Genomic DNA, 25962 nt, shown 5'->3' on the forward strand with positions numbered 1-25962 from the left:
GCTTTCCTCAGCATTTGTGTGTAGGCACAGGCAGCAAATCTAGAAGGGATTGTAATTGGTGTGTCTTACCCAAAACGCAAAGGATACAAGGAACTACATGAACCAAAACCCACGGCTGTGCCTGCAATTAGGGAGAGAAGTTATTCCTTAACCACCAAACAAATATTCATGGGAGGCATCCAAGTGGTGTTTCACATTCAGTTTAATTAGAACAGTACTACCGATTCATTCATACTTGGACATAATTTACTGACGGTATTAACAACACAAGTGATGAACAACGGTTTAAAAGGTAAGCTGGCCTAATTGTGTAGATGACTTTTGGCAACAGTTCTCCTGCTTCCTTAAAAACCACTGCAGCTAATGTGGCTCCTAGTTGTTTTAGTAGACGTGAACCATGCCGTACAGGAAAGTCCAGAACAGGACATATGTGAAGAGCCCTCCTATAAGCCCCCCCGTGAAAAGCGGCCTTCGGGATTTAAAGTACTTATTCCATCGCCGTCCGGCTTTTAACACCAAGAGCACGGAGAGGAGGACGGAAGCCAGGAAGTAGAAGATGAAGCCGTGCAGGCCGGTCAGGCCGAGGATCCCCGCCGTGGCGCCCGACAGGGCCGAGACAGACGTCCTGCAATAGTCCAGGATGGCGGCGTTCCCCCGCACCGCCGCTTCGCTGATGAACTGCGGCCCCTCGCGCTTGGCCACTACCGCGGCCATGGCTCCCAGCCGGGCTCGGGGACCTCCTCTCTCCCAACGAGACTGGAGTAAAGGAGACACGCGCTGTACGGCCCGGGGGCAGGCTGGCCCCAAGCGGTGCCTCCCGCGGAGAGCCGGGCCCGCGGCACCGACCCGGCGAGCCCGCTCGGCTCCGGGGCGGCCGCCGCCGCGAGGCCGCCCTCAGATGCGCCGTTGCGGAGCGCGGCGGGACCCCAACAGCCTTCGGCGCCCGCCCGGAGGCCCCGCCCGGCACCGCCCGCCTGGCGCCGCCGAGCGCCCGCGGCGCCCTCCCGCCTTCCCCCGGCCCGTACCTCTCATCCACGGCGGCGCGCTGCTCCGCGGGACCCTCGGCCGGGCCCGACCGTCACGCCTCGCACCCTGCCAAGGGACACCGCGCACCGCCCGTCACCGCGGGCCGCCCACGGGAGCCGAGGCCGCCGCGCCTCCCCGCCGGGCCCAACCTACCGCCACAGCGGAGCCTCTGGCCTCCCCGCCGGAAGCTCCTGTCGGGCATCTTGTGCGCGGGGGCCGCCGGGAGAGCGGCCCGGCTTCCGGCGCCCGCGCCTCCGCTACGGGCGAGGCGGCAGCCGATTGGCTGAGGGCGGCGGGGGGGGCGGGGCCGGGCGAGGCGCTTTTGTTCGGGCGGCGGCGGCGGCGGCGGGGCCATGTCGTACGTGCCGGGGCAGCCGGTCACCGCCGTGGTGGTGAGGCGGGGACGGCGCCGCGCCGGGGGCTGCTGAGCGGGACGGGGACGGGGACGGGGACGGGGATGGAGGCGGCAGCGGCAGCGCCCTGGGCGCTGTCAGCGGGCGGAGGGGCCACCGGGGGCGCGGAAGGGCGCGGCCGCGGAGGCTGTCAGTGCCCCGGGGCGCTCGGGCCCCACACGAACTTCTCCGCGCTCCCGGCGGGGAGAACCGGGAGGGGAGCTCCGCCGGTCTGAGGGAACGGCCACCCGCCCTCCGCCTCGTCAGGCGTTGCTTGAGCAAAGAGGGAATAAGCGGCCGCGCAGCGAAGCCCCCTCCCTTCGCGGGGAGGGCCCTGCGGGCGGGCTGACCTCCACCGCCCCGCGTACGGGCAGGATAAGCACCTGCCGCGCCTAGGAGGGGTTTAAAAGCTCCGCTTCTTAAAGCGTATCCATTGCCTTAACCAACAAACAAGGGTCTCTGTTGTTGCTTCCGCTAGTTAAAATGCTGAATTTAACCGTGCTTTGGGTTAGCCCAGCTGGAGCACGCTGCGCCGCTCCCAGCTGCGCAAGAGCAGACAGCCCCGAGGAGAGGGACGCTGCCCTGGTGTGACCTACAGCCTGGGTCCCAGGGAGAGCCTGAGCCCCGCTGCTCGAGAAGAACCTTCTCAGCGGTTATTCTTTCAGTTAAGACCGTGGTTTTTTGTCTTGGCTTAAGAATTGCACAAGCTGGCATTTATACAGTACTTAGGTAATGAGTGAACTTGTCAGATGCCTGTCTCTGGATTGCAAAAGCATGTTGATAAGTCCTCTTGAAAAAGAACCATGCTAATAATAGGTTGTTGTTTCCACTGATAAGGCTAGGCAGGGCATGTGGATAAAGAGCAAGATGAGTTTAGCTAGGAGTGCCTGCTAGTTAGTAAGATGTGACTCACGTTTAAAGAGACCTGCTCCATTTTTAGTGTTTTCCCGTTGTATCTCCGGGCAGCAGTAAAGCACGGAGTAGGTAAGGAGCTTGGCTGTATCGTGGCACAAGCACCCTTGGGATGAGCTTGCAGATGGCGTCCTGTCCTGCGCTACGGCTGAGAAGAGTTCGGAGCCAGTTGGCGCAGCACCAAGGCTGCGTGTGACTGGCAGAGAGCAGAGGCCACGGGATAGTTCTGTGCTGCCGGGGGCTTTTAGAGCTGTCTGCTTACAGTCTGTAAGCTCCCCCAGCTGTGATGCAGCCTGCTCTAGCAGGCTTATGCTGTCTCTGTGACAGACAGCCTAACTGGGTCTTAAGTATCCGCATCTGAAACACACTTGAGATTTCTTCCAGTGATCACAGTACTCAGCTATTTTATCTTTTTCTCTTTTCAGCAAAGAATTGAAATACATAAGCTTCGTCAAGGTGACAATTTGATTCTGGGATTCAGCATTGGAGGTGGCATTGACCAGGATCCAACTCAGAATCCTTTCTCTGAAGACAAGACCGACAAGGTCAGATGCTCTTTGTTTTCTGTAGCTACTATCTCTGCAAAAGGCTGAGCATACCCAACTCGCCCAGCAAGCTCTAGGCACTTGCACCTGTATTCTGTCCCCTCACATAGCTGACTACTAAGGTTACTCTGTTGCCATGTTGTCATTTGCAGACCAAGCTCGTTTTAAGTTAGCTCTCCACCTTTTCTATTTTCCAACATTGCACAAACCTGTTTTAGCTGGAATTCCGTAATATACTACAAAGTATTTTTGCACTGTCAGTAGAATGGCCCTTGAGTATTTAATGCTCCCATATTTAGTAAATGAACACTTAATTTTTTTTTTTTCCAGGGTATCTATGTAACAAGGGTGACAGAAGGAGGCCCAGCAGAAGTTGCAGGACTTCAGATTGGAGATAAGATCATGCAGGTAAACACCAAGATGAGACAAGTACTAACGTAGTACTAAGTGCACACTGCAGAGAAGTTCCTGCTGGGGGAAATACTACCTTCTGGGTACTTCCCAGGACAGTTTGTGGTGCTTATAAATAAACTGAGCTGTGGCAGGAGCACATGTACTACATAGTTCAGATCGACAGAACAGGGCACGTGTGAGTCCATGCACCTGCCTCATTTTATTTTTTTCCTAGGTGAATGGCTGGGATATGACAATGGTGACCCATGACCAAGCTAGGAAGAGGCTGACAAAAAGGAACGAAGAAGTGGTACGGCTGCTGGTGACCAGGCAATCTCTGCAGAAGGCTGTGCAACAATCCATGATGTCCTAATCAATCATCAGTTTGGGGAAGGGTTGGGGAGGGAGATGTATAGACTGATATCAAGCAAGGAAGCAAATACTAGACCTGAACAGGTTGTCTGGAAGGAGTGCATGTTCCTAACTGTGGTAAACACTTTTTTTTTTTTTTCTCCTTCCTCTGGTGTAACTGGCAGTAGTAAAACTCCGGTCCCCTCAGCAGAGTGCTTCTCTGAAGTCTTCCCTGCAGGTACATGGTAAGACTTCATTGTAGTCATGGCTTTCAGGAGGACAGGACAAGCCCTAGTTATCTAAAGAAGCAACTGGAAAAGCCTTAACTTTGACAGGATTCTTTTGTAGCACAAAGGCTTCCTATTTTAAGAGGAAATGTTGTTTCTGCTATGGAAGATAAGAGGGTTTGCTGTGCTTAAGCTTTTAGAAGCAAGCTGTCTTGTCCCCCCGTGCTATCGAATGAAAATGCCAGAACTAAGAGGCGCACGCTGCTGCGGGGAGGAGCACTGTACTAATCCCACACTGTGTGCTAGCTAGACAGAACAGGCTGAAGGGTTTGGGGCATTACGGTTTACTGCAGAGATTCCCTGTACAAAGCAGCCTCTTCAGACAAGAAACAAACAAGAAACAACTAAGTAACACAGAAGTGTTAGATTAATGCCTGTGAAGTACACTACAAGTTCATAGACACTACAGTTCAACTTCACTGTCAGAGTAAAACCTTAATTCTCTTTGTTCCCAAGTAATTTGTAACATCAAATGAGTCAAGCTTAAATGAACATGAAGCAGGAAAGAAAACACTGTTGCTGAACTTACCAAAAGAGCTGCTCGTAGCTGTAGAGTCTGCAGTTCTTCATTCCACTTCTATCAGACTTGAAACGGGAGGGATGGATCTTGGTCTGTCTTCTAGAGGATTTTGCTTAAATCACTGATTTATTGGATGGAAGAGATGAATATGCCGGCAATTTGCAAAAGTGCCTCTTGACCAAATTTAAACTTCTGGTAAGATACTAAGTTGTTTAAATCAACATGCCACAGGATTTAAGATCCTTGCTGCAACACGAAGTTAATCATCTAGCATCCTAGTGGTGTGTTAGCCAGCTAGCTTTACAATTATCCAAAAACTGGAGTTCTTAATCCCCTTCGGTTGATTGACACATGCTATACTTTCCTTAAGCAGTCTTCAGGTAAGCTGTTGTAAATAGAACATGAGGAGGTGGCAGACTAACTTATTCAGTACATTACTGCTGTGCCATGTACGTATGTTGTGATTAATGCATCTCAGACTGTTCTGTATGCACCAACAGATGCCTATTTACCATTTTTATATCTACGGAATTACTACAATACTGCTTTTGAATTTTGTAACTTAAGAATTCAGTGGTAATTTTTAAGGCTTTCAAGTTGAAGTTATTTTTGTTACTATAAAGATACACTGCTATTTGTATTGCTATTTCACTTGATTTTACACACAATAAAACAAAGTTGGATTTCCTGAGCTGTTTAAGAGTTCCACATCACGTGAATGCCTCCAGCTGAGACCTTTTTCTGGGTCAAAGTGGATTGTGGCCTACACGAACACAATGCAGTCTGAGGTGAGCAAGGTCTGATTTCAGTGCTGGGTATTTGCAGCGTTGGTGAGCTGTCAAACCTCACCTCGTCTCCAGCAGGGGGGAGAAGGGGTTCTAGTTTTCCCTGGGTTGGCACCTGCTGAGACATACCAGCTTTTGAACATTTAAGTATTGTTCCACATATAAATGCATGGATTCCCTTCTAGGTCTTTTAAAGGGTGTAATGCGTCCCTTCAAGTAACTCAAGACCTTGATCTCTACCTAGAACATACCACATGTAGTTAGAAAGTTGCCCAGCAACAGCAATGTATGTTTAAACTTTAATCAGGCAGCTGTTAACATGATCCACACAGAAATAATATTTGATAAATCTTTAATCTTTACCATCCACCATTTAGGATTCAAGGCATGTCAGTAGAACTGAGCAAAAAATGAAGTTAGTGCACTAGAAGTATTCAGATAGATCTGAGCACTTGTCTTAGCACCTTTGAAAGGGCTTTTGGTGAAATAAGAATACAGTTTGTGCTGCTTCCTAGTATTTTTTTTAATAAAGAGTTCAGGTTCTAATATTTGTGTATTTACTACCAACCTCATTAGTCTTTTGTGTACCACTGCAGCTGTTAACAGCCAACCCGAGTGGTGTTCTGCTGTGATCTGTCTGTGAGGAGTCAGCAGCAGCACTTAGATCCACAGACATTCTTCAGTCATTACATTAAGATATGAAGTGGTTGCTTAAACATGATCTCAGATTTTTGGAAGCCAGAACTCCACTCTTTGTGCTTCGCTTCCCCTCGGAAAGACATCGCTCTGGTCTTTCTCTTTCCTGTTGTTAATGGAAAGAGCCACACGTTGCTTGGACAGCTCACGCTAAGCTGTCTTTGCAGCTTCAACAGGCGTGAGTCTTCCATTTGCAAGTGGTGGCTAGATAGCTTGCTGTCCTTTAAGGCATCTGGCAATCGGCATTTGGCAAGGCAACAGCTTGTATTCCATACCGGAGAGGATCAAAGTATAAAGAGAGATCAGAAGCAGTATTTCTGGTAACTGGCAGTAGGCATCTTGAAAGCCCTCAGCCAGGGTAGGGGTAAGTTCAATTTAAAGTTCTTGTCTTCGCAAGTGATGTTATTCACAAGGCTCGTACCCTTGTCTCCTATAAAGGCAGTAGTGCTGGACCATAAAAACAATATCAAAGATGATGGAGAAGACACCCAGGCCAAACTTGGTTGGATCTCCAAAGATTAACTTCCACTGATCTGTCAAACACAAAATCAGAGAGTTAAGACTAACTCCTCAAGTGTAGGCTTGTCTCAAGACTACAAAGTCATGCCGTACATATTAGAGAAGCTTGTGTTTATTACCTGGACTACTTAGACACACCTTGAGACTGACTGTAGATCTTGTGCAAAGCTACTTAATAACTGTTCCTGTGGTTGCTTCAGAATAGCTACTTCATTTTTTATCTTGAAGGAATATGAACAGATTCTTTATTCTTAGTACAAGAACAGCTACCTATACTACAGCAAAAACACCATTCTCCCAAGATAACCTACAGGCTTGTACCTGCTTTGTAGCAGGATTCTCCTACGCCATTAAAGAAAGGCCCCACCACCTCAGTTCCAGCCTTACCGTTGTTGTATGACTGCAAAAACATCTGGAGAAGGCTGAAGCTTCCACCAGTGAAGTCCAATAAAACATTTCCAATACTCCATCCCTCAGTACTCTTCCGACGGAAATTCATGTACGCCTGAGAGCATAACAAGAAGTCGGTCAGCATGTCATGTACAAGCATTTCCGAGATTAACATTTAAGTTCACATTAACTTCTGTATAACTATACTGTTTTTGTCAGTAACAGACAATAAATAATCATTGCTGGTTTAGTCTAGTCAGACTTTCAAGAGCATACGCTACAGGCTTAGGGTGCCAGGAACATAGTACAAAAGCAGAAAAGTTCAGATTTACCTGTGGAAAATATTTTATCAGTGTGACTGCTAACTTAATGTAAGAGAAGCAGAATAAGAACTGTAGCCATGTCATTTCCTCAGCTGCAGCAAGAAACAGTGTTGTAAATGTGAAGATCCATGCAAGTGCCAGTAGTCCAACAACAACTTTGGATACTTTCTGACCTGCTCTCTGAAACAAAAATGCAGATGATACACTTAGACTGGCTTAGGTCATACATCCCCAGACACACTGTAAGAGAGAAAACGCTCAGGGTTATGCTCAAGGTTACAGTGCAAACCTGTTGTTGTACCAGTTAGGCTCATACCACAAAGGAATTTTAAGATTAAGTGAGTGCTACAGCAACCAGCTGTAGGTTTGCAAGAGCTGATGAGCAATATTCGACATCAATCACTTGGAACACTGTTGTCTGCGAGCAAGTGAGAAACAATATTGTGGCAGTATTCTTGAGTATTTATGATGCCTATTAGCAGTGACACATCTGTAATAATCTCCCGAGTTTAGTCTGATGATATCAAGAGTTCCTATATATGCAACAGGCTGCTAATGCCGTTATGGTAAAAGATTCACAGCTGCCTTCTAATTCTTCACTAGAAAAGACTACTGCACCCAGCAGTGGTGACAAATGGGCTGGTTTAGGTTTAGCATCACCAAAGGAAACACCGCAAGACATAAACAGTTATCATCATCTAGAGCAAATTGGCTGTTCAGATTAGAGGCTTTTACAATGGCAATTAAATAGAGAACCACCAGTCTGTAACAATCAGTCTCACCTGAAAAGGGGTGGGAATTATAAGAGGGCCCTGCAAACTGAAAGTCTGAATTGCAGGGAATCCCTGAGGACCTGTCCTAGCTTGAAGAATGCTCTAAGTAATGAGGAAACAGCAAAGCACATACCAGCATTTCTACTGTGTAGAGCTGTAATCTATGTGCTGGCCAGAGATCTGTTTGGGAAGTTTATGGACTTGTGTGTTTGCCTTTTAGTTATTTTGAGTCCCTAAGGTGTTTACTTATAAGCTCAGAAGATCCATGAGGCTGAAGCAGCTATGCTTACTGGAATTGCTACTAGCTCAGGCAAGATAAAGGCAGCTGGACTGTGAAGCCTGACTTCTAGAAAGGCCAATGAAAGTGCCATGAAGAGGACTTTGGAACCCAAAAGGAGAGGACGGTGAGTGGGGAGGTGTCCGGCAGAGGGAGCTCTGCCAGAGCTGACAGGTCAGCCCAGCGTTGAGACTTACCTCGTAGATGCAGCACTGAATTATGGTGAGGAGAGTTAGAGCTACTGCGTGGAGACTGAAGAAAACATCATTGATAGACACAGGGTTCACCCCACTGGGGTAACTGACTAAGAATTCCTCCTAAAAGTAAGAGAAACCAAAACCAGCTAAATGTCTTAACTCCCTTCTGTAGACAACCACACCCTGGCACGTATTAAGAGATAATCATGCTTACCTTGATCAAGGGAATCCAGAAGAGTCCAACATTAAACACACTGTATGCTATAAAGCCAGTAAGGTTTAATGCTATAAAGTCAAAGCTTAGTCCAACAACACTAGAGAAGGGGGCGGGGGGAAAAAGTGTGAGAAATACACATCAGAGCATTACAAGCAGTTCCAGGGACAACTTGACCTAAGAATATACTGATTTATAGGCAGCTTTTGATGTAAGCCAAAGTTTCCGGCATTGTGACAACATGATGCTGGGAGTTCATCAGGAAGCAAGGTGAAATATCCCTCATATGCCACGCACTGGCACTCGCAACAGCTCTCACTGACAAGGTCATGTCCCTGTTGTTTAACTTCATCCCTGGTCTGATAAAACCATTCCAGCCTGAATCCATAGAAGCAGTAGTGCACCTTTGCCAAAACAAATGCTTTAGTTTTCATATACAATAATGTTTCTACTTACAGTCCCTTAGTTTAAGGGGAGCTGGCCTACTGATTACACTACAAGGAGCTGCCTGATTAACAGCTCACGAGGTAAGTAATCTTTGAAGGTGGTCACCACAATTGCCTTGGCTGGATGATTTACAACATGACACCAAAGAGAATGGGGAAATGTCCTCTATCACAAAATAGTATTGGATGCCAAACCTTAGGATTAGGTACCTGTAGGACGCACTTAGTTTCCTCTGACCTGCATGCATAAAAGCTCACTGGGGTTGCATTTATTCAGGCCCTATCTTTGCCTTGCTTTCTCCCCGCCCCCCCCCCCCCCCCCAGTCCTTCCATGCACAATTCACAATAACCAAGATGGATGTCACTGAAGCTAGGAGCATGATTTGCAGAAGGTGCTTAAGTGACTTGCAAACGCATCTTAAGTCTCTTTACCTTTTTCGTCGCCAGTTCTCAAAGACTTGAGGATAAAAGGAGACAGACCAGGCGAGGAAATAGATCCAGCCAATCACCTCATCAGCATATCTCACTATGATGCTATGAATCACTTGAAATTGAATCCTAGGTCTGATGGTTAATGCAAACAGAATTAGTTAATTTGTTTGTTCACACTTTTTTTCAGCAGATTTTGCCTTTTTCTGCTTTGAGAGAGAAAACAGAGTCCAGGTGTTGAGACAAGACAATAAAGATTCAGAGTTGGTTTCAGTAGAGTTGCTCCCCTTTTCTTTAGTGTCCTGATTATGTTTAGGGCATCTCCCACTCCTACCCTCAACCTACCCTTTCCTTCTTGCCTCGCTCTTTCCTTTCCATCCTTTTACCATAGAAATCTTCAAAAAGGTCGTCTTGTGCCTATGGCTTCCACTCTCTTAGCACAAGATCTGTTATGCAAGAGCAGAGTCTCACTTTTCACGCTCTGCCAGCAAAGACTCATGATCACGCCTGTCCTGTTGAGCATTTCACATGCTTACCTCTGCATTTGCTTTGAGTCTTAAAAGCAGAAGCAAAACAAGGAAGTAAAACAGGAGTATCCTGTTGCTCAGTAGCATCTGGGCAACAAGCAAATACAATCCAGCTTTCTCCATCTTGCTAGACTGTTTTCCTATTAGGGAGGACTGGCATCTGTGAAAAGAGGGCTCCCCTAACTAGAAAGCAAAACACCTATATCTCATGGTAGTGATGTGGGTGCACAGCTGCATCAGGCTATTAGCACTCCAGAACGAGTTCTGCACAGTAAGAATAGCACCCCACTGGACATTTAGCTTCAGACAAGCTGACATGTAGTTTTGATACTTTTGGGAGGGGTTATTAAAACCAGACTGAGGAGCTACGAGAACTCACAGTCATCTACTAATGAAATGTAATATACCAAGACCATCACTCTGCTTTCACACCCTGTATTTATCTGAATACCTTGGGGATTGCTGGAGGGTCACCACATCTTCTTAACTACATACCACCCACGTCGCATTGACTATTTAACTATAAGGAGGAAATAGTTACCCAAAAGTTTAGGAAGCTGTAGGATAGTAAGTGGAACTAAAAACCAGTTTCTCACCCAGTTAAGTTGGAATTAATGGTATAAAGATAAACTGTTACTTGTCCAACATCATCTGCTTTCACTTGGAAGTCTGCTTTAGTGTGACCTGCAGGCAATTGTACCTGCAAGGCAAAGTGGAGGGAAGAAAGAAGAGAGTTGCACCATGCTAGCAGTAGGCTTTTGCATAAGGTCAGAAGTCTGTTCTGTCACTTACTTCATCAGGCAGTTCAACAATGGTGCTGTGTTTTGATGAGTGTGTAACATTAAGAGTTATCACCAGTGTCTCATTTAATGGAGCCCTGTGAAGGAAGAAAAAACAAGTCAGAGTAGTGCCCAAGTTCACAAACATTGCTTCAGGACTGCAGGGTAGTATCTATCTGCTAAATCCTCACAGCTGTTGCAAACATAACAAACAGTCCGTATACAACAGCACTTACCTAGTACTCAGAGGAACACCAGCACCGAAGTGTGTTAGCATTGTACTGTTTCTTTTATCTGAACTAGTGATGGGCACTAGACAGTTACATGGCCCCATTTTACCTCCCTCTTCTCCACACAAGTGGCAGAGCAAAGTCATTGCCACCAGAATCCTATCATTGTACTTGTTAACCCTTTGCTGGTAAAGGGGGGCAGAAATTATAGCAGTGCAGTAAGACAAAAAAAAAAAACACCAGAAAAACCCTAAAATAAAAACCCTCCAAGTGACATAGTGCTGCACAGCTTTCCCAGAGAACCCCACTGAGCATTTGTCCAGGAGGTTTAATTGCACAACAGTACTTAAAATATCATAAGGTTCAAATGCCTGTACTTGTCCATGAACAAATGCAGTACCACATCTTTCTTGGCAAAAATAAAAGTTCTAGACTGTTGCAGCCATGTTTCACGATTTTCCTCTTTATTGCAATTCTTACATTTTTCATCTGACTGTTCCCTTTACTCAAACTTTGAGATCCTAAAGGGGAGGGGTGCACGTGTTTAACAATCCTTTCCTGGGAAGAGGCTGACATAGCAAAAACATGGGTAAACAATGCACTGTATTAAACAATGAGACTAAGGTGCATCCAGCCCCACCCTGGAATAGCTGCATTTCTTTGCTAGAAATGGCAAGTTCTGTTTGCTTGGTAAAGTTTATTTGGTGATCATTCTAGGAAATGCAAGTTTCTTTTAAGCATCAATTTTTAGAAATGGAGGAACTCTAAGTTCACTTATGGAAGACAGTGCAGTGAGCTAATATAGGGCAGAGAGTATAAAACATCTTTTCCTGCTCAACTTCCCATACAAATGGCATGGGATATTGCCAGAGGCCAACCATACAAGGCTGTTTGTGAGAATGCTGTGCTATCTTGGTCCATACTGGTACTAAGCGATGTAATAGTCTAGAAGTGGCCAGTCACACCAATGATTCACTCTGTATGAACAATTAACTGAGTCTGCAGGAAAGTCTTAAGTACATAGCCAAGTCCCACCTGCTTGCTCATCCCCCATTCCAAAGAGAAAGTAAAGATGCAATCATGATTTTACCTCAGAGAGATAGTGACATTTGTTGAACTTCCACTTTCTAATGAAACCACTTCAGGGACAGACAATACAATGACTCCATCTGGAGGGGGGGAGACAACCAAAAAACGCACACAAATCTCAATTACTATGAATTATGAATAGCTTCTTCAGAAGAAATACCTACTTTCTATTGTGATATAGACATTTTGTCCATTGGTACCTGCAGTGTTAGATTAATAAAATTAGTACACGTGATAAACAGCAAAGGAAGTACGGCTTATTTCAAGGTGACTAAACAACTTGAAAGGAGAAGTAAATAACTGTCACTTGAACATGTTACAAGGAAGCAATTTAAATATTTGAAGTGCAACAAAAGTTCATGCCAAGAGGCAGCTATAGGATATTTCAAACTCACACTAATTGTTTCTTGATGTGATCCTAGTAACTTAGGAGTCATAAATGCCCAAATTTAGTTTAAAATTGCTCCTTGGGCCACAAATTCAAACCAGGTACCCAGATGTTCAACAGAATGTACATTTACTGTCTTAACACTTCAGGAATCACAAGCACCTTACTATAGTGCTCTGAAATGTTGCTAGTAAGGGGTACACTTTACAACAATCCAGCTATGTTGTACCACATCATGCTTCAAGGGAGGCTGAGGTTCCAAGTGCCAATACAACTGATATCAAAACCGTAAGCTGGTCACGTGTCAACAATTTTGACATTTGGAATCCAAGTCTATTTTATTCACTGTCTGCCTAAAGGACACAAGAGACAAGAGGAAGAACAAAGAGCTATATAAAGATAAGACCAGAAATGGAGAGATAAACAGGTTGCCCTGGACACTTTTTTTCTTGTTGCCATATATTACACAGTGTTCTTAGGAAGTTTTTTAAGTGCAGGAGAGCTCCCCAGTTCATTACCACAGGCAGTATTTAATCTGCTTCTGCAGAGGTTGAGTTCAGAGCGCAAGGCAAATACTCTATCAGATCAGTGCCTCAGTGTAACACTATCTGTATATGAGCGCACCAAATCAAAGGTAACGTGTGAAAGAAGAGGTGATGGGAACCATGGCACAGGTCTCCTCACAGAGGTGTGATGGGGATACTGCAGAGCAGCCCTCTTCCGCCTCGTACCAGTTCAGACCTGGCCCCTGCCCGGGAGGCCCTCTGGGCCCAAGCTGGGGTGGCCAAACACTCACCGCCGGGCCCCAGCAGCACAAGCGAGAGGTACAGCAGAGCGGGGAGCAGGTATGGCATCCTCATGGCGAAAGAACTGCAGGAAAAGTGGGTAGAAGACTTTGCTCAGGACCCACGCAGTTTGAGGGGGCATCGGCCCATCCCCTCAGCTGGCAGCTCCCTCCCCTGCACCGTGGCCCCCGGCCCTGCCCGGCTGAGGGACCCTCAGCACCCCCGAGAGCGCACCGGTCTTTCAGTCTCTCAGTCTGCCCAGACTCCCCCGGGGACATCTTTCCCTCACAACTTCTCTCTCTCCCGCCACACAGAGCTACCGCCCCCCTGAGGGATCCCCCCTCCCCCCCAACGCGGGCAGGACTACAAATCTCAGCAGTCACCGCGCCTCCACCAGCCTCCCCAACCCTGGCAGCACGGCGCGGTGCACGCTGGGACTTGTAGTCCGCGCCGTCCTCCCCTCAGGAGGGGCGGTGAAGCGGGACCATCCCACGCTTTAGGACGCACTAATACTGATGAAGCAGTGCTGAGGAGAAGGCGCCTACCTCCTTCCAGCGCCGCAGCTCCGTCCCGCACAGCCCCGGCTCTTCCCTTTTCAGCTTCTCACGTGAGGCGGCCGCCTATCAACTCCCCGCCCAGCGCCCATGGCGCGCGTTGCGCCGGTGCGGTCGCCTTCGGGTGCCATCTTGAGTGTGGCGGAGCGCGGTGGGCGCTGGGCTGCTGCCGACCGGTCTGTGAGGAGGGGGAGAGAGAGCTGCGGGCGGAGGGAGGACTCGCCGCTTATGGTTGTTTGTTGAAGTTTCGTTTAAAGCTGCGCAGGTCACCGGGGAGAGCTGGGGAAGGGTTGGTTTGTCACGCTCAAGATGGAGGGGTAGTGCCCAGGTATTGCTGAGGGGAGATATCTTCAGCCAGAGGGCAACGTCCAGGCCGCTTTCCCAGCCCAGTCTGCCCAGTGCTTGCACGCTGCTGGGGTGGGAGCTCGCACTGATTGTGCCCTCGGCACCCTTGGCTCTGGGAGCAGGTGCCCCCTCAGAGGCAGCAAGGAGCATTGTGGGGCTCAGCACGGTGGGTGTGGGTCCGGCCACCACGTAGAGGGGAAGGTGGAAGCAAGCCCCTCTACCTGTGGCCATGTCGGGCAGTGAGGCGGCAGGCAGGCCCGCTTCTGCCTGCGTGCTGGGCATAGACCTGGGCACCACGTCAGTTAAGGCAGCCCTGTTGGTAGGGGCAGAGCAAGGGCTGGTGGTGGCAGAGAGCTGCTCCAGGGAGACGCAGGCACACACCAGTAGCCTGGAAGCTGGACCACAGGTAAGGGGTAGCAGATAGCACTGCTGGCAATTTCAGGATACCGGCCTTGCCTTGTAGCAGCTGGGTTGTTTTGCTACATTATGCAGACTTCAGTGGCTTTCCTGGATTGTTTTTGTGCCTAGCTTGACAGATGGTTGCTGCATGTGTCTGGATGTCTGAAAGTAGAATTAAAATGCTCTCTGTTTACTGTTGAAGAAAATCGAGTACAGCTGCTTGTTTTAAGAAAGACCTAGGTTTTGAAAAGTTGCATAAGACGATCTAAAACTATCCTCATATGAACCATCAGCTTGCAGTCAGGAAACTGTAGCCTCTTGCCAACTGGAAGGGTATTTTGCCCTTTAATGTGAGATGGAATCACAACTGGAAATTCCCTGTGGAAATAACCAGGAACATGTACTCCTATTATGGATCTTTACCTTCATTGTGCTGGTCAATCTAAGAAAGGATGAATCAGAATCGTAAAAAATATGTATCAACATTCTTCAGCCCCTAGTATTGTAGTGAGTCCAGAGGCTAATTGCTGAGCAAAGATACCAAACAGGCCAACCCTCCTCTCTACAGCCATGTTTATGCAGCCAAAAGTATGTATGTGCAAATTAGTTCACATCTATACATAGACTATATTTGAATACTTTTGCTTATAATCTTCATACTGGTCTGTCACAAAGTAATCTGAATCTTCAAAATTGTCAAAGCTGGAATACAGCTTCTCCTGTGGCACGGTTTGGTCAGTTTGCCAAGTAGATCAGTTTGCTGGGTAATTCTAGGAATAGAGTATCCAGAAACGAAGTATCGGCATCGTCAAAATCAACAGTGAGTAGATACGGAGGAGCTTTAGGAAAATGTAAGGGAGACAGCATGCCAGTCAGAACATGCAGATAATCCTCTTTGCGAGGAAAAAGAAGAGCAATATATAAGGTAAACTGATGAAAGCATGTAATGAGTGTTAATGGATTTTTTAAAAGGTGTATTTGAGTATGGTAACTCAGGAAATTAAGTTAAGAATTATTTGGCCTTCAGTTTAAGAGGCTGTTACCTCATTCTCAACTTGCTAGTATTGGGTTTTAGTTTTTGTGGTTTTGCGGGTTTTTTGCATTCTTTTTTTTTCCAATTTAGTAGTGAATGTTATTCTAATACATGCTATTAAGCTAAATGAATTCTGTTCTTCACTTCTGACTAGAGTAGTCTGGTTTAATAAATACACTGAGTGAATTCTAATGGTTTCATGCTCAGAATAATGCTTTATGATTACAGGGAGTGGAGCAGAATGTCCGGAGAATAATAAGAGCATTGAATGAATGCCTTGCTGCTCTACCTCAGCAACAGCTTCAAAAAGTCAGTCACATTGGTGTTTCAGGACAAATGCATGGGATTGTATTTTGGAAAAAAGATAAAGGTAACATTAATTTGTTGGCATTCCTGTTCAAAGTATTATGATGCAGAAAATAAATTTTTAACACTGAAGTGATCTGTAGGAAACTGTTGCACATTCACTTTGGTCTTCTGTAAAACAGAATTAACAGAACATCATCTTCTGTGGGAATTTTGCTTTAATCACTGGAATTTCACCTACTGACTATAGTTGACCATGTTGTTTCCACAGATTAGTCTTATGAGATCCCTGCAGAGTCAGCACAATTATTAATATGAAGGAGGAATAACATTTGTGGCTTGCTAATTGCTTGTCCATCGTATGCTCTCTGCTGCCAGTTGAAAGAACTTCTGAATCATATGAATGACTTTTTTGGGGGGGGAAGTTACCTCATAAAACACTTAACCAGCTATTGCCTGGTATCTCAATACCTTCTAATGATTCAACAGTAGCAGTATTAGCAGTTCTGTGTATGCCTTGAAAAATAAGCTATGCTTCATCTTTATGTTAGAATGTGCATAGCAGTAGCTATCCAACAGTGAATATCGCTATGCTATTTTGAAATGCTGTTTGAAAGTACAGTAGGAGAAAAACTGAAGTTCAGTAAATGATGTTTTAAGTCCTGTCCTCCCCGCCCCCCCCCCAATCTCAAGGTGTTTTTTTTCCTAGCAAGTCGTAGACTGTTACGTTGCATTCATCTTGCTGCTTATCCTTCTGTTAGTAGGAGCTGAAAAAGGGTTATGGTCATGATTCGGAATACTCAGCTGCTTCTAGAATGAAGGCCCAAGACCGCAGAAACAAAATGAACCACAGTGAAGTAGTCACATGAGGCTTGATTGTGCAAATACTCAAATAATCTTTGTGACAGTGAGGATGTTTGAAAAATTCAGGCCTTGGATTGCCAGCCCTGTGAGACAGGGATGGATTATCTTCTCGGCTACTGTCTTATAAACCTACTGAAATCTAAGGCTTTCAGAATGTGGTTCCATACCTTCTTTCTCTTTACCTTATGATGTGCACATCTGAACAATTACCCAAGTCTTATAATAATAGCAGTTATGCAGATTAAGCAAAGATTTATTGTAAACCACAGAATAGGTTTCCCAAAAGTGCTGGTCACTGCCTGTCAAAAGTTGTCAGGTCTTAATTGCTTTAAGAGACACTATGCTATTCATTACTGGCTGTAATTTTGCGTTAAATACTAAAATGATTAGAAAGAAAGAAATCCAAAGGCTGATGGACTAAAGTTGCTGTTGCTTGCTTTCCAGCTGTCCCAAGGGCTGCATAAGAAAGCCTCATGGGTTCATGGTAGACATAGATTCTTATGTCATATTGGTTAATATTTTATTTCCTAAAGCCACATGCCACTTTTGTTTCATTTCTATCAAGTGAAAGAGGGTGTTTGTTCTCGCTTGTTTTGAGTAGACTAAGTGAATCCATGCACTTTGGGACACAAATTACAGTTTTAATAGCATCCTTTAGGGTTAGATTTATGGTTAATAATATTTCTTAGAATCCATTTATAACTAGAAAAGCAAACCAATTGGAAATTCAGTTCAAACAGACTTGATAGAACAGGGAATTGAGGGAACAAGAAAAAGTATGCATTTGCTTTACGTATTTCACATAGTACCTCCCAGTTTTCACGGCTGCTTTTTACTGTGTGAGTGTAACTTCAAATCCCTGTATCCAGCCCAAGAAAGACTCTTTTAGCTGTATTTTTACTAGTCAGCTAAGCAGCCAGGTCTCTTTGACCTGTAGGACAAGTGGCACAACACAGCTTGAAACTCTGCTCCCATCCCCAGCCAAAAACCAAAAGGTTGCCTCAGTCACAGAGCCAGCTGGAGACAGTGTGCATCCCCACGTTGTGGCCAGGCATCAGCTGGGAGAGCTGTAGTTGTCAGAGGCTGAAGCTGTGCCGTAGAGTGCGCTAGCAAACATCACACGCCAGTGCTTGAGCTCAGCCTCTGCTTAGTTTGCTGCTCTGACAGGACTGTATGCTGCCTTTGCAGGACGGCTTGTTATGAGCATGTCAGGGCAGGAAGTAGTGCACTGGACCGGGACAATAGCAGACATCGCTGAGAAGGCTCTGAGCGGCTCTCAGAAGTTGCCATAATTTAGCTGAGGCATTCACGTGAAATAACGTGAAGGTTTCGTCGAAGGTGTAGTGTTCTGTGTTCAAAAGGAACATGCTGGACTGATAAAACTGAAAACTGAGTTACACCCTATTCTACCTTTGGTGAAGCTTTGTTGCGCAGCACAGGGGAGGGATACTCTTTAGTACTTTGCAGTCCATTGCTTAATACTATAGATCCAGGTTTCCTGTTGCTTTGGCTCTAAAGGTGATGAAACTACGTGCTCTCCATCATAGGCAGTTCATTACTAATACAGCGTTCTCTGCGGCATGATGTCGCAGATCCCAGTTAAGGTTTATGTGAGAGCTGTCATATCAGCTCATTACCTCCCATAGCCGAATTGTGGGGTTTTTTTTGTGGGTCACCTGTTATTTAAGTTGTATCATTAATATCTCAAGGTGCAAGTTGCTTGTTCCTCTAAGCACTAACAGTGCTTATAGAGAAGGAAGGCCTTGAATACCATTCTCTGTTTTAGCAAAGGGTGACTGGCATTATGACATTATCTAGGGCTGAAAAGTGTGACTAATTAATTTGATTACAATCACTACTGCCTCTGTTTCTGCTCTTTTTCCAATATATTTGAAAAATTATCAAGAGTGTCTAGAAATGAAGAATGCCAGGCAGACTACCCTGTGGGGAATCACTGGACTTCTCGGATGCTGTGTGTTTCAGGTTGCAAGTGGACAGAGTGTGGTACAGGCACTACCTTCGAGCCAGAGGAGGTCAGTCATCTGATTACTTGGCAAGACCGCCGCTGCAGTCCTACATTCCTCTCTTCTCTTCCTCTGCCAGAGTCGCATATCAGCTTGGCTACAGGATTTGGGTGTGCCACAGTCTACTGGTATTTACAGAAGAGGTACATCAAGCTGTTTCACTGGCAGTTTCTCATCTTGAATTTATGTGACATTTAGTCTTCCTGTAGCATGTTAATGCCACTACAGGCTGAGGGGCTGCGATTCTCTGTAATCATAATATTAATTAAGTAGTCAAAGAATATTTTAAATGGCAGGATTCAATATAAACTATATGCAGCTGAGCACACAAGAGTCTCTGACCTCATAAAAATACTACAGATCTCTTTAATAAAAAGAAAAGCTTCTGACCATATAGTAACAGAAGCCTTGAAGTATCGTAGAATAATTCTAGTCCATTCTACTGCTCAGAGGAGCTCTGCTAATGCAGTTTGAACACTATAATTTTGCCTTGTACAGATAGTGAAAAGTACCAACGTGCCTAAAACAGTAACAGAGTTGCTTTGTCTGCTTGCTGCCAGATGCTAAAACAAACAGTCCCTAAATTAATTTCAGTTCTTTCCTTAGACACTGAGATCCCTGTGAGGTGTTACGAATGGTCTGCTTTGTTGTGGCATGTTTGCAGAGGATAAAATTTTTCACTTGTGACTCGGCATCAGCAAGATTTGCTTTTCAGTTTTCATCTGCAGTATGCTGTGTTTCTCAAAAAGCCAGTGTCTTCCTCAGCCATGAGTCCAGTTTCAATAAATGGGGAAAAATGTATTAGATCTTGGTTTCTTCCAGTGTGTGGTCAGCCCATACATGGAGCATGGCATGCTCTTGCTTTAGAGCTGTACAACTCATGAGTCCAGCTGCTTTGTTTTTGTTCCTGTTTCACCATTTGTGAATGGTGCAGCCCTGCCGAGAAGGACTTGAGGGTACTGATAGACGAAAAGCTGGACGTGAGCCAGCAATGTGCTCTCACAGCCCAGAAAGTCAACCGTATCCTGGGCTGCATCAAAAGAAGTGTGGCCAGCAGGGCGAGGGAGGTGATTCTGCCCCTCTACTCTGCTCTAGTGAGACTCCACCTGGAGCCCTGTGTCCAGCTTTGGGGTCCTCAGTACAAGAATGACATAGACCTGTTGGAGAGGGTCCAGAGGAGGCCACAAAAATGATCAGAGGGATGGAACACCTCTGCTATGAGGAAAGGCTGAAAGAGCTGGGGTTGTTCAGCCTGGAGAAGAGAAGGCTGCGGGGAGACCTTATTGCAGCCTTTCAGTACTTAAAGGGGGCTTACAAGAAAGATGGGGACAGACTTTTTAGCAGGGCCAACAGTGATAGGACAAGGGATAATGGTTTTAAACTAAAAGAGGGTAGATTCAGACTAGATATAAGGAAGAAATTTTTTACAATGTGCGTAGTGAAACACTGGAACGGGTTGCCCAGAGAGGTGGTAGATGCCCCGTCCTTGGAAACATTCGAGGCCAGGTTGGACGGGGCTCTGAGCAACCTGACCTAGTTGTAGATGTCCCTGCCAATTGCAGGGGGGTGGACTAGATGACCTTTAAAGGTCCCTTCCATCCCAACGCATTCTATGATTCTATTTGGTACATTTCCATTCATATAATTTGTGGATCCTAGAGCAACTTCAGCAATTTACCTATTTTTCTCAAATGCTCCAGGATCAACAAAGTGTTGGTTTTTGTGCAAACAATTACTGCCTTCCTGGTAACTTCTGCAATGGCATGCTTTTGAACCTAGACAACTCATTCCTTAAAGCCACTGTCTCTGCATTTTCCATCAGGAGATAAGTATTGCTGCTGTGGTAACAGCTTGGAAAAACAAATTCCACTTAAAAAAACCAAGCCAAAACAAAACAACAAAATGCAGGTTGATCACTGAGATGGCCGTTTCATTTTTAGATGGGACTACACGTCTGAAGTTCCCTGTAGCACTGGAAGTAATCTTGCTCCCACTGCCTTAAAGCACCCCTCATTGTTTTTGTTTTTAAAATGTTTTGTTTAAAAGCCCAGATTTTCTGAAGTCTTACGATGCAGCTGGCACTATCCATGACTATGTGGTTGCTATGTTGTGTGACCTGAAGAAGCCACTCATGTCCGTCCAGAATGCTGCCAGCTGGGGCTATTTTAATTCCAGAAACAAAAGCTGGAATACTGACATGTAAGTACTAAGGTCATTCAGTGGGTTTTGTGCGTTGCTTGTGTCAGGCAATGGGAACACCTCTTTGGGCCCTAAGTATGAATGTGCTACAGATAAAAAGTGGTTAAAAGTTACTCCTAATCAATTGTGGTGTAGCCTGTACTGAAGAACTATTGAGAGTTTGCTCTTGTTTGTAAGGTATATATGTTTAAATTACATAAAATCTGGCACAGCATTTTTAGAAATATCTAAGAGAGCAGGGCTGAGAGACTCGTCAGTGAGGCCTTGTATGCCAAACTCTTCTCTCCCTTTCTGTGGTGGAATGGGATGGGCAAGTGCATGCTGCAGCCAAGGTGTTACCTCTGCGATGGTAAAAGACAGTTATTGCTCTCTAGTTCTTTCAGCTGAGCTCCTTCGTAACTACTAAGACTTACTGGTGATAATACCTAAGAGTTCTTAGGCTACAGGAAGTCTTACAGGGAATTAGTTTGTTAATTTATTTACTTATTTGTTTTAATGATTTGCTCTTTCAGGGCTGAGTGCTAGGGTCTTGTATATTTCAGGGCTTAGGTTAGGCCAGGACTCCAAGATGAAAAAATCTGCTCATGAAGGTATGAAAGAGTGACAGAAACTTGCACTTTAGCCTACTGCACTTTTACTAATCTGGTAGTGTTGCTGTAGCAATGTAGTGTATCTTGCAGTTTGATTGTGTAAGGAGTTTGTTGGACTTTGTGATTTGGTTTTGAACCACTAACTGCATGACAGCTTAAAGTTCTCTGACACTTAGAAGTTGCATATTTTTGCTGTTTTTGTGATTGTCCCTTTACCCTGGAACTGCTTGTCCATATGACATCCGTAGGTTAAACTTGTTGAACATGTTCTTCTCTATAATCTCAGGTAATCAGATTGCATATAAAGGAAAGCTATTTATTCTTCTAGACTATTCTAGTTTATCCAGCCTGTTGAACTGGAATGCTGCCAGACAAAGCTTTCTAAATAGGTGAAAGTATCCTTAAATCCAGCAGCCACAAATGTATGGCCAGGTTCATCTGTGACTTCAAAGAGGTCTTGATAGTCATGCCGCATGTTCCCATACTGCTTTCCTGCAATAATGTTGTTCTGATTGCAGATTGAAGAAATCCAACTTTCCTATTCACTTGCTTCCTGAGGTGGGAGAACCTGGCAGTATTGCAGGCAGAACAATCTGTGCATGGCATGGAATACCCAAAGGAGCAAAAGTAGGAATTGCTCTGGGAGATTTCCAGTGCTCTGTTTATTCTTGTCTGACTGAGAGGACAGATGCAGGTATGATCATTTTGCTATCTTATTTGGTTTTCTCATTGTCCTCCTTCAGAGTAGCCTAGTAAACCACTGATTACTGATAACTATTTTTTCTTTTTTCTTTTTTTTTTTCTTTTGTGTTCTAGTTCTTAATATCAGTACCTCTGCTCAGCTGACTGTCTCAATGCCCCTGGGTTTCCAGCCTCCAGAGACACCAGATCCTTCCTCAGCTGTTACTTATTTTCCCTACTTCAATGGTGACTACTTGGCAGTGGCAGCATCACTTAATGGAGGCAATGTGCTAGCAACATTTGTGAACATGGTGGCACGGTGGACGGAAGAGCTAGGTAAGCTATTTCAAGGATAGTTAAAGCTTAAAATTGAGGTTGATCAGCAAGGTAAAAGGACGGTAAGGCAAAGGAACAAGCCTGGAGCTGTTTTGTCATGCCATATAAGGAACCAGGATGTAACTCTTGGGTCATGCCTCCTAGGTCTCTGGAATTTCCTGCTGAAGCTTATGAACATGCTGGGACAGTCATGCTTGGACTCCACATTCACATTGCCCCTAGGTTTTGGGTTTTCTTTTGTTTCAAGAACACAAGAGAATTATTTTTTGCAAGTTGTTTTTCAAAAGAAAAGGTCAGCAAATTTGAGGACGGCCTCTAATTTTGTATGACTGCAGTCCAAAAGAGTCCCTTGATTAGATCCGTTGCCTTTTGCCACATATTTTGCAGCACTCTAATGGATTTTAAGACTCAAACTGATGTAATATATTCTGAGTCCTTTAAACATGGTCTTTACAGGGTTTTTTTAATAATCTCTTGGGTTTTGCAATACAGAAATAAGCTCTGAAATTGTTTTTTTTAGTGAGTACTTGAAGTGAACTTTGCATTCACATGCAATCCAGCTACTGAAGCTGAAGTCTGCCATTAGTGCCTTTAAAGATGATGTTTTTTGTAACAGTATAGGCAAAGAGGAATAGCTGTATTACCAGGAAAGGCAGTTTCTGTAATCAGAAAAAGATTTCTAGTATCACAGATACTAGATACAACTGGATGGGAGAACTGTGGTTCATAATCCTGGAAAAACAATTACCTTTGGGACAGGGAAAAGGTACACGATATTTTGCTGAACAGGTGGATCAGCATCCATTTTACATCTCCACATGTAAGATAGACTAGACACCTTCAGACTAGTAACATGGTATTTCCCATCTGCAGGACTTCAGGCTCAGGAGTCTGCCATCTATACAAAGATAATCAAAGCAGCCTTGGCCCAAAACGACAGCAAACTCTCAGTCCACCCAACCATATTTGGAGAGAGACACATTCCTGAGCAGTTGGCGTCGGTGACCAATATTGCTGTCTCTGACCTCTCCCTGGGTCACGTAACCAGAGCTCTGTGCCGCGGCATCGTTGAAAACCTCTGTTCCATGTTACCGGTGCAGCGCCTGATGGAGACCGGAGTGAGGCGGATTCTGGGGAGCGGGAGTGCCCTTGCCAGGAACGAGGTGCTGAGGCAGGAAGTGGAAAGGATTTTTCCATTCCCTGTGGTTTACGGGAAGGATGTCGATGCTGCTGTGGGGGCTGCCATGGTGATGTTCCACAGAAAATAAACTCATTGTTTGGAATGGCCTGAGATGCAGCTTCTTTTTTTTCCTGGCTGTATAGTGTTTCCTTTCACTTCCTTCACTTTTTCTGGAGTTGTATTCAACATGCCATCTCACTCATTACAGTGGAAAAAAAAAAGCTTGCATTTAATGTACGCTTCTGCTTCTGGGTGTACACATTTCATTGCACTGTCATTCCCATTTGTGAAATGTGAAGTAATTATCACATTAAATTTGACTGAGTGACGAGGAAAGATCCATTAACTTTCTGCATAAAATGATACTTCATGCGAGGCTCATTTTCCTGGTAGGAAATATGTTCAGAAGGATGAGGAGAGATGAGTAGCTGTCTGTAATTTAGTCTGATGCTTTCATTAGAGACTTCTTGTCCTTAAGCTGTCTCACAATATACATACATATAGGCAGCAGACCAGGATGTCAGCCTTGTTTGGGGAGTTTGGTGGCTCCTGCACAGAACGAATGCCAGTTTTCACATGTTGCATGTTGTCTCTGTAAAAGATGGCATACAACCTTGGCTTGAATGTCAACAAAACAATCAAAATAAAACATGGAGGATTATTTCTGTGGCTACCCAGGTCGGGTGCAGTGGACTAAGGTCAAAGGCGTGGCTACACCAGTACCATGACTGGAGATGCCTGGAATGCAGGGCTTATCTCTGAGTGGAAAATACATTTATAGGGTGGGAGGGTAACTATTTTCCTTATTTGGCATACATAATTATTTTACGTTTGGTTTTTTGGGTGGTTGAGTGGATCAGGGCCTCTCTGAAATGGTCAAAATTTGTGATAAACTGGAGGCGCTGGCAAACTCAGGGTTACAAAAGCCCAATTCTCATCTCTTTCAGCTTCAATTTCCCTTTTAAGCCCAAACACAATTAACATTTTGAGAGATGGTCCACAAAAATAATTTGTTCTTGTAATATAGTGCATAGCTATTTTAGTGTATTTGATCCAAAGGTGTTTCTGATTCTGCCCTTCAGGTATTGTGTCAAATTGGGCTTTGATACAACAGCTGCCAGGCTGGACTCTAATCTGTTTTTAATGTTAAGTATTGTTCATGTGAATTCCCTTAAAATTTCCAAGTTATCCCCTGTGTTATGCTCTGAAAATTCATTTCTCCCCCTACTCTTTATTTTAAGGTGAAGACTGTTTAAACCAAGATGGATGTACACCTTTTTTGCTCAAATGAGACTGGGAAGCAAGTAAGATAGTTTCAGGCTATCTAGATACAATTTCATTACTTAGAAGCATGTATTTCAACTGAAATATGGAAGTGTATTCCTATCTTGCACATTAGCAACATCAGGACTGACTCATTTTTGTAGCTGAAAGCTGTTCTGAGATCTTAATTACAGAGATGGATTAATTTTCATCTCCCTCCACCCTCCCTCCATGCATCTATTCCATGCCGTGTTTAAGGAACTATTGGCATATATAGGAATTACAGAGAAAGCATAGGCTAGATTAAAGGTTTTGTAAAAAGTCTGGATTTGTTATATGTTGTTTTCCCTTTTTTGTTATTATAACGTATTTTTGGATCAGCAGATCTGCTTTCATTTTTATTGAATAACTGGAAAGAGCTGATAATACTATTCCAGCATGCTGCTAACTATGAAATCAAGTGGTATTTGTTTCCAGGAGCTGGTAAAGTTGTGGCCTGGTTTTACGTTCTATTAGTGAAGGCAAGACTATCTCTGACCTGCAGGTCAGCTTTGGATACATCTTTAAGATCTTTAGCACATCTGCTGATGTTTTCCCATTTGCAGTGATGGAGAGGGCTCTTAATTGGCAAAATCACTCTCAAGCACAGAAGTCGCACAAAGCCTATGCAGCATGTTGGATGCAGGCCCAAGACAAAGGAATAAATTCTTTCTTGTTTATTACAGGCCTATTGTGATAAGCATTCACATCTCCTTATGAGCTTACACCTTTAAACCAGGTCCCTGCTGAGATGGAACGTGATACATCCAAGAACCGTTGCAAAAAGCAATGGAGTGCTGCTGGTAAGAAGGAAATAGCATCTTCACAAGAAATACAGGTCAAGGAGACTGATCAAGGAAGCATCAAAACTCAGAA

The 25962-nt window shown here is 44.9% G+C and overlaps 4 protein-coding genes across 10 annotated transcripts; 2 read left to right on the top strand and 2 right to left on the bottom strand.

Annotated features, from left to right (window-relative positions):
- Window positions 1-184: 184 nt before the first annotated feature.
- On the bottom strand, window positions 185-1302 carry EMC6 (ER membrane protein complex subunit 6). Of its 2 annotated transcripts, XM_087751863.1 has the most exons (3): window positions 1180-1302; window positions 1026-1092; window positions 185-756 (listed from the first exon to the last, which is right to left on the bottom strand). In XM_087751863.1, the coding sequence occupies exon 3, from the start codon at window positions 712-714 to the stop codon at window positions 382-384; it is 333 nt and encodes a 110-aa protein (XP_087607989.1). In that variant the 5' UTR covers window positions 715-756; window positions 1026-1092; window positions 1180-1302; the 3' UTR covers window positions 185-381. The 2 variants fall into 2 exon arrangements, with proteins under 2 accessions (XP_087607989.1, XP_087607990.1); XM_087751864.1 differs by having other exon boundaries at window positions 1026-1214.
- Window positions 1267-5117, top strand: TAX1BP3 (Tax1 binding protein 3). The gene is made up of 4 exons (XM_087751862.1): window positions 1267-1418; window positions 2756-2875; window positions 3206-3283; window positions 3504-5117. Exons 1-4 carry the CDS (start codon window positions 1380-1382, stop codon window positions 3639-3641), a joined length of 375 nt encoding a protein of 124 aa, XP_087607988.1. The 5' UTR covers window positions 1267-1379; the 3' UTR covers window positions 3642-5117.
- Window positions 5118-5546: 429 nt separating this feature from the next.
- On the bottom strand, window positions 5547-13957 carry CTNS (cystinosin, lysosomal cystine transporter). 2 transcript variants are annotated; one of them, XM_009464534.2, is made up of 11 exons: window positions 13819-13957; window positions 13285-13358; window positions 12102-12180; window positions 10795-10879; window positions 10599-10702; window positions 9479-9610; window positions 8601-8700; window positions 8387-8506; window positions 7149-7319; window positions 6814-6931; window positions 5547-6440 (listed from the first exon to the last, which is right to left on the bottom strand). In XM_009464534.2, the coding sequence occupies exons 2-11, from the start codon at window positions 13346-13348 to the stop codon at window positions 6310-6312; spliced, it is 1104 nt and encodes a 367-aa protein (XP_009462809.1). In that variant the 5' UTR covers window positions 13349-13358; window positions 13819-13957; the 3' UTR covers window positions 5547-6309. The 2 variants fall into 2 exon arrangements, with proteins under 2 accessions (XP_009462809.1, XP_087607977.1); XM_087751851.1 differs by lacking the exon at window positions 13819-13957 and adding an exon at window positions 13508-13591.
- A 429-nt stretch (window positions 13958-14386) lies between these two features.
- SHPK (sedoheptulokinase) lies at window positions 14387-25904 on the top strand. Of its 5 annotated transcripts, none has more exons than XM_087751844.1 (8): window positions 14387-14578; window positions 15833-15974; window positions 18758-18941; window positions 20845-20997; window positions 22106-22281; window positions 22404-22604; window positions 23478-23851; window positions 25773-25904. In XM_087751844.1, the coding sequence occupies exons 1-8, from the start codon at window positions 14402-14404 to the stop codon at window positions 25818-25820; spliced, it is 1455 nt and encodes a 484-aa protein (XP_087607970.1). In that variant the 5' UTR covers window positions 14387-14401; the 3' UTR covers window positions 25821-25904. The 5 variants fall into 5 exon arrangements, with proteins under 5 accessions (XP_087607970.1, XP_087607972.1, XP_087607974.1 ...); XM_087751846.1 differs by lacking the exon at window positions 25773-25904 and adding an exon at window positions 25026-25055; XM_087751848.1 differs by lacking the exon at window positions 25773-25904 and adding an exon at window positions 25026-25055 and having other exon boundaries at window positions 23478-23767.
- Window positions 25905-25962: the final 58 nt, after the last annotated feature.

The sequence above is a fragment of the Nipponia nippon genome, unplaced genomic scaffold, assembly GCF_047370975.1.
Source record: "Nipponia nippon isolate SJK-2023a ecotype South Korea unplaced genomic scaffold, ASM4737097v1 scaffold_15, whole genome shotgun sequence".
In the NCBI taxonomy this organism is placed as follows: Eukaryota; Metazoa; Chordata; class Aves; order Pelecaniformes; family Threskiornithidae; genus Nipponia; species Nipponia nippon.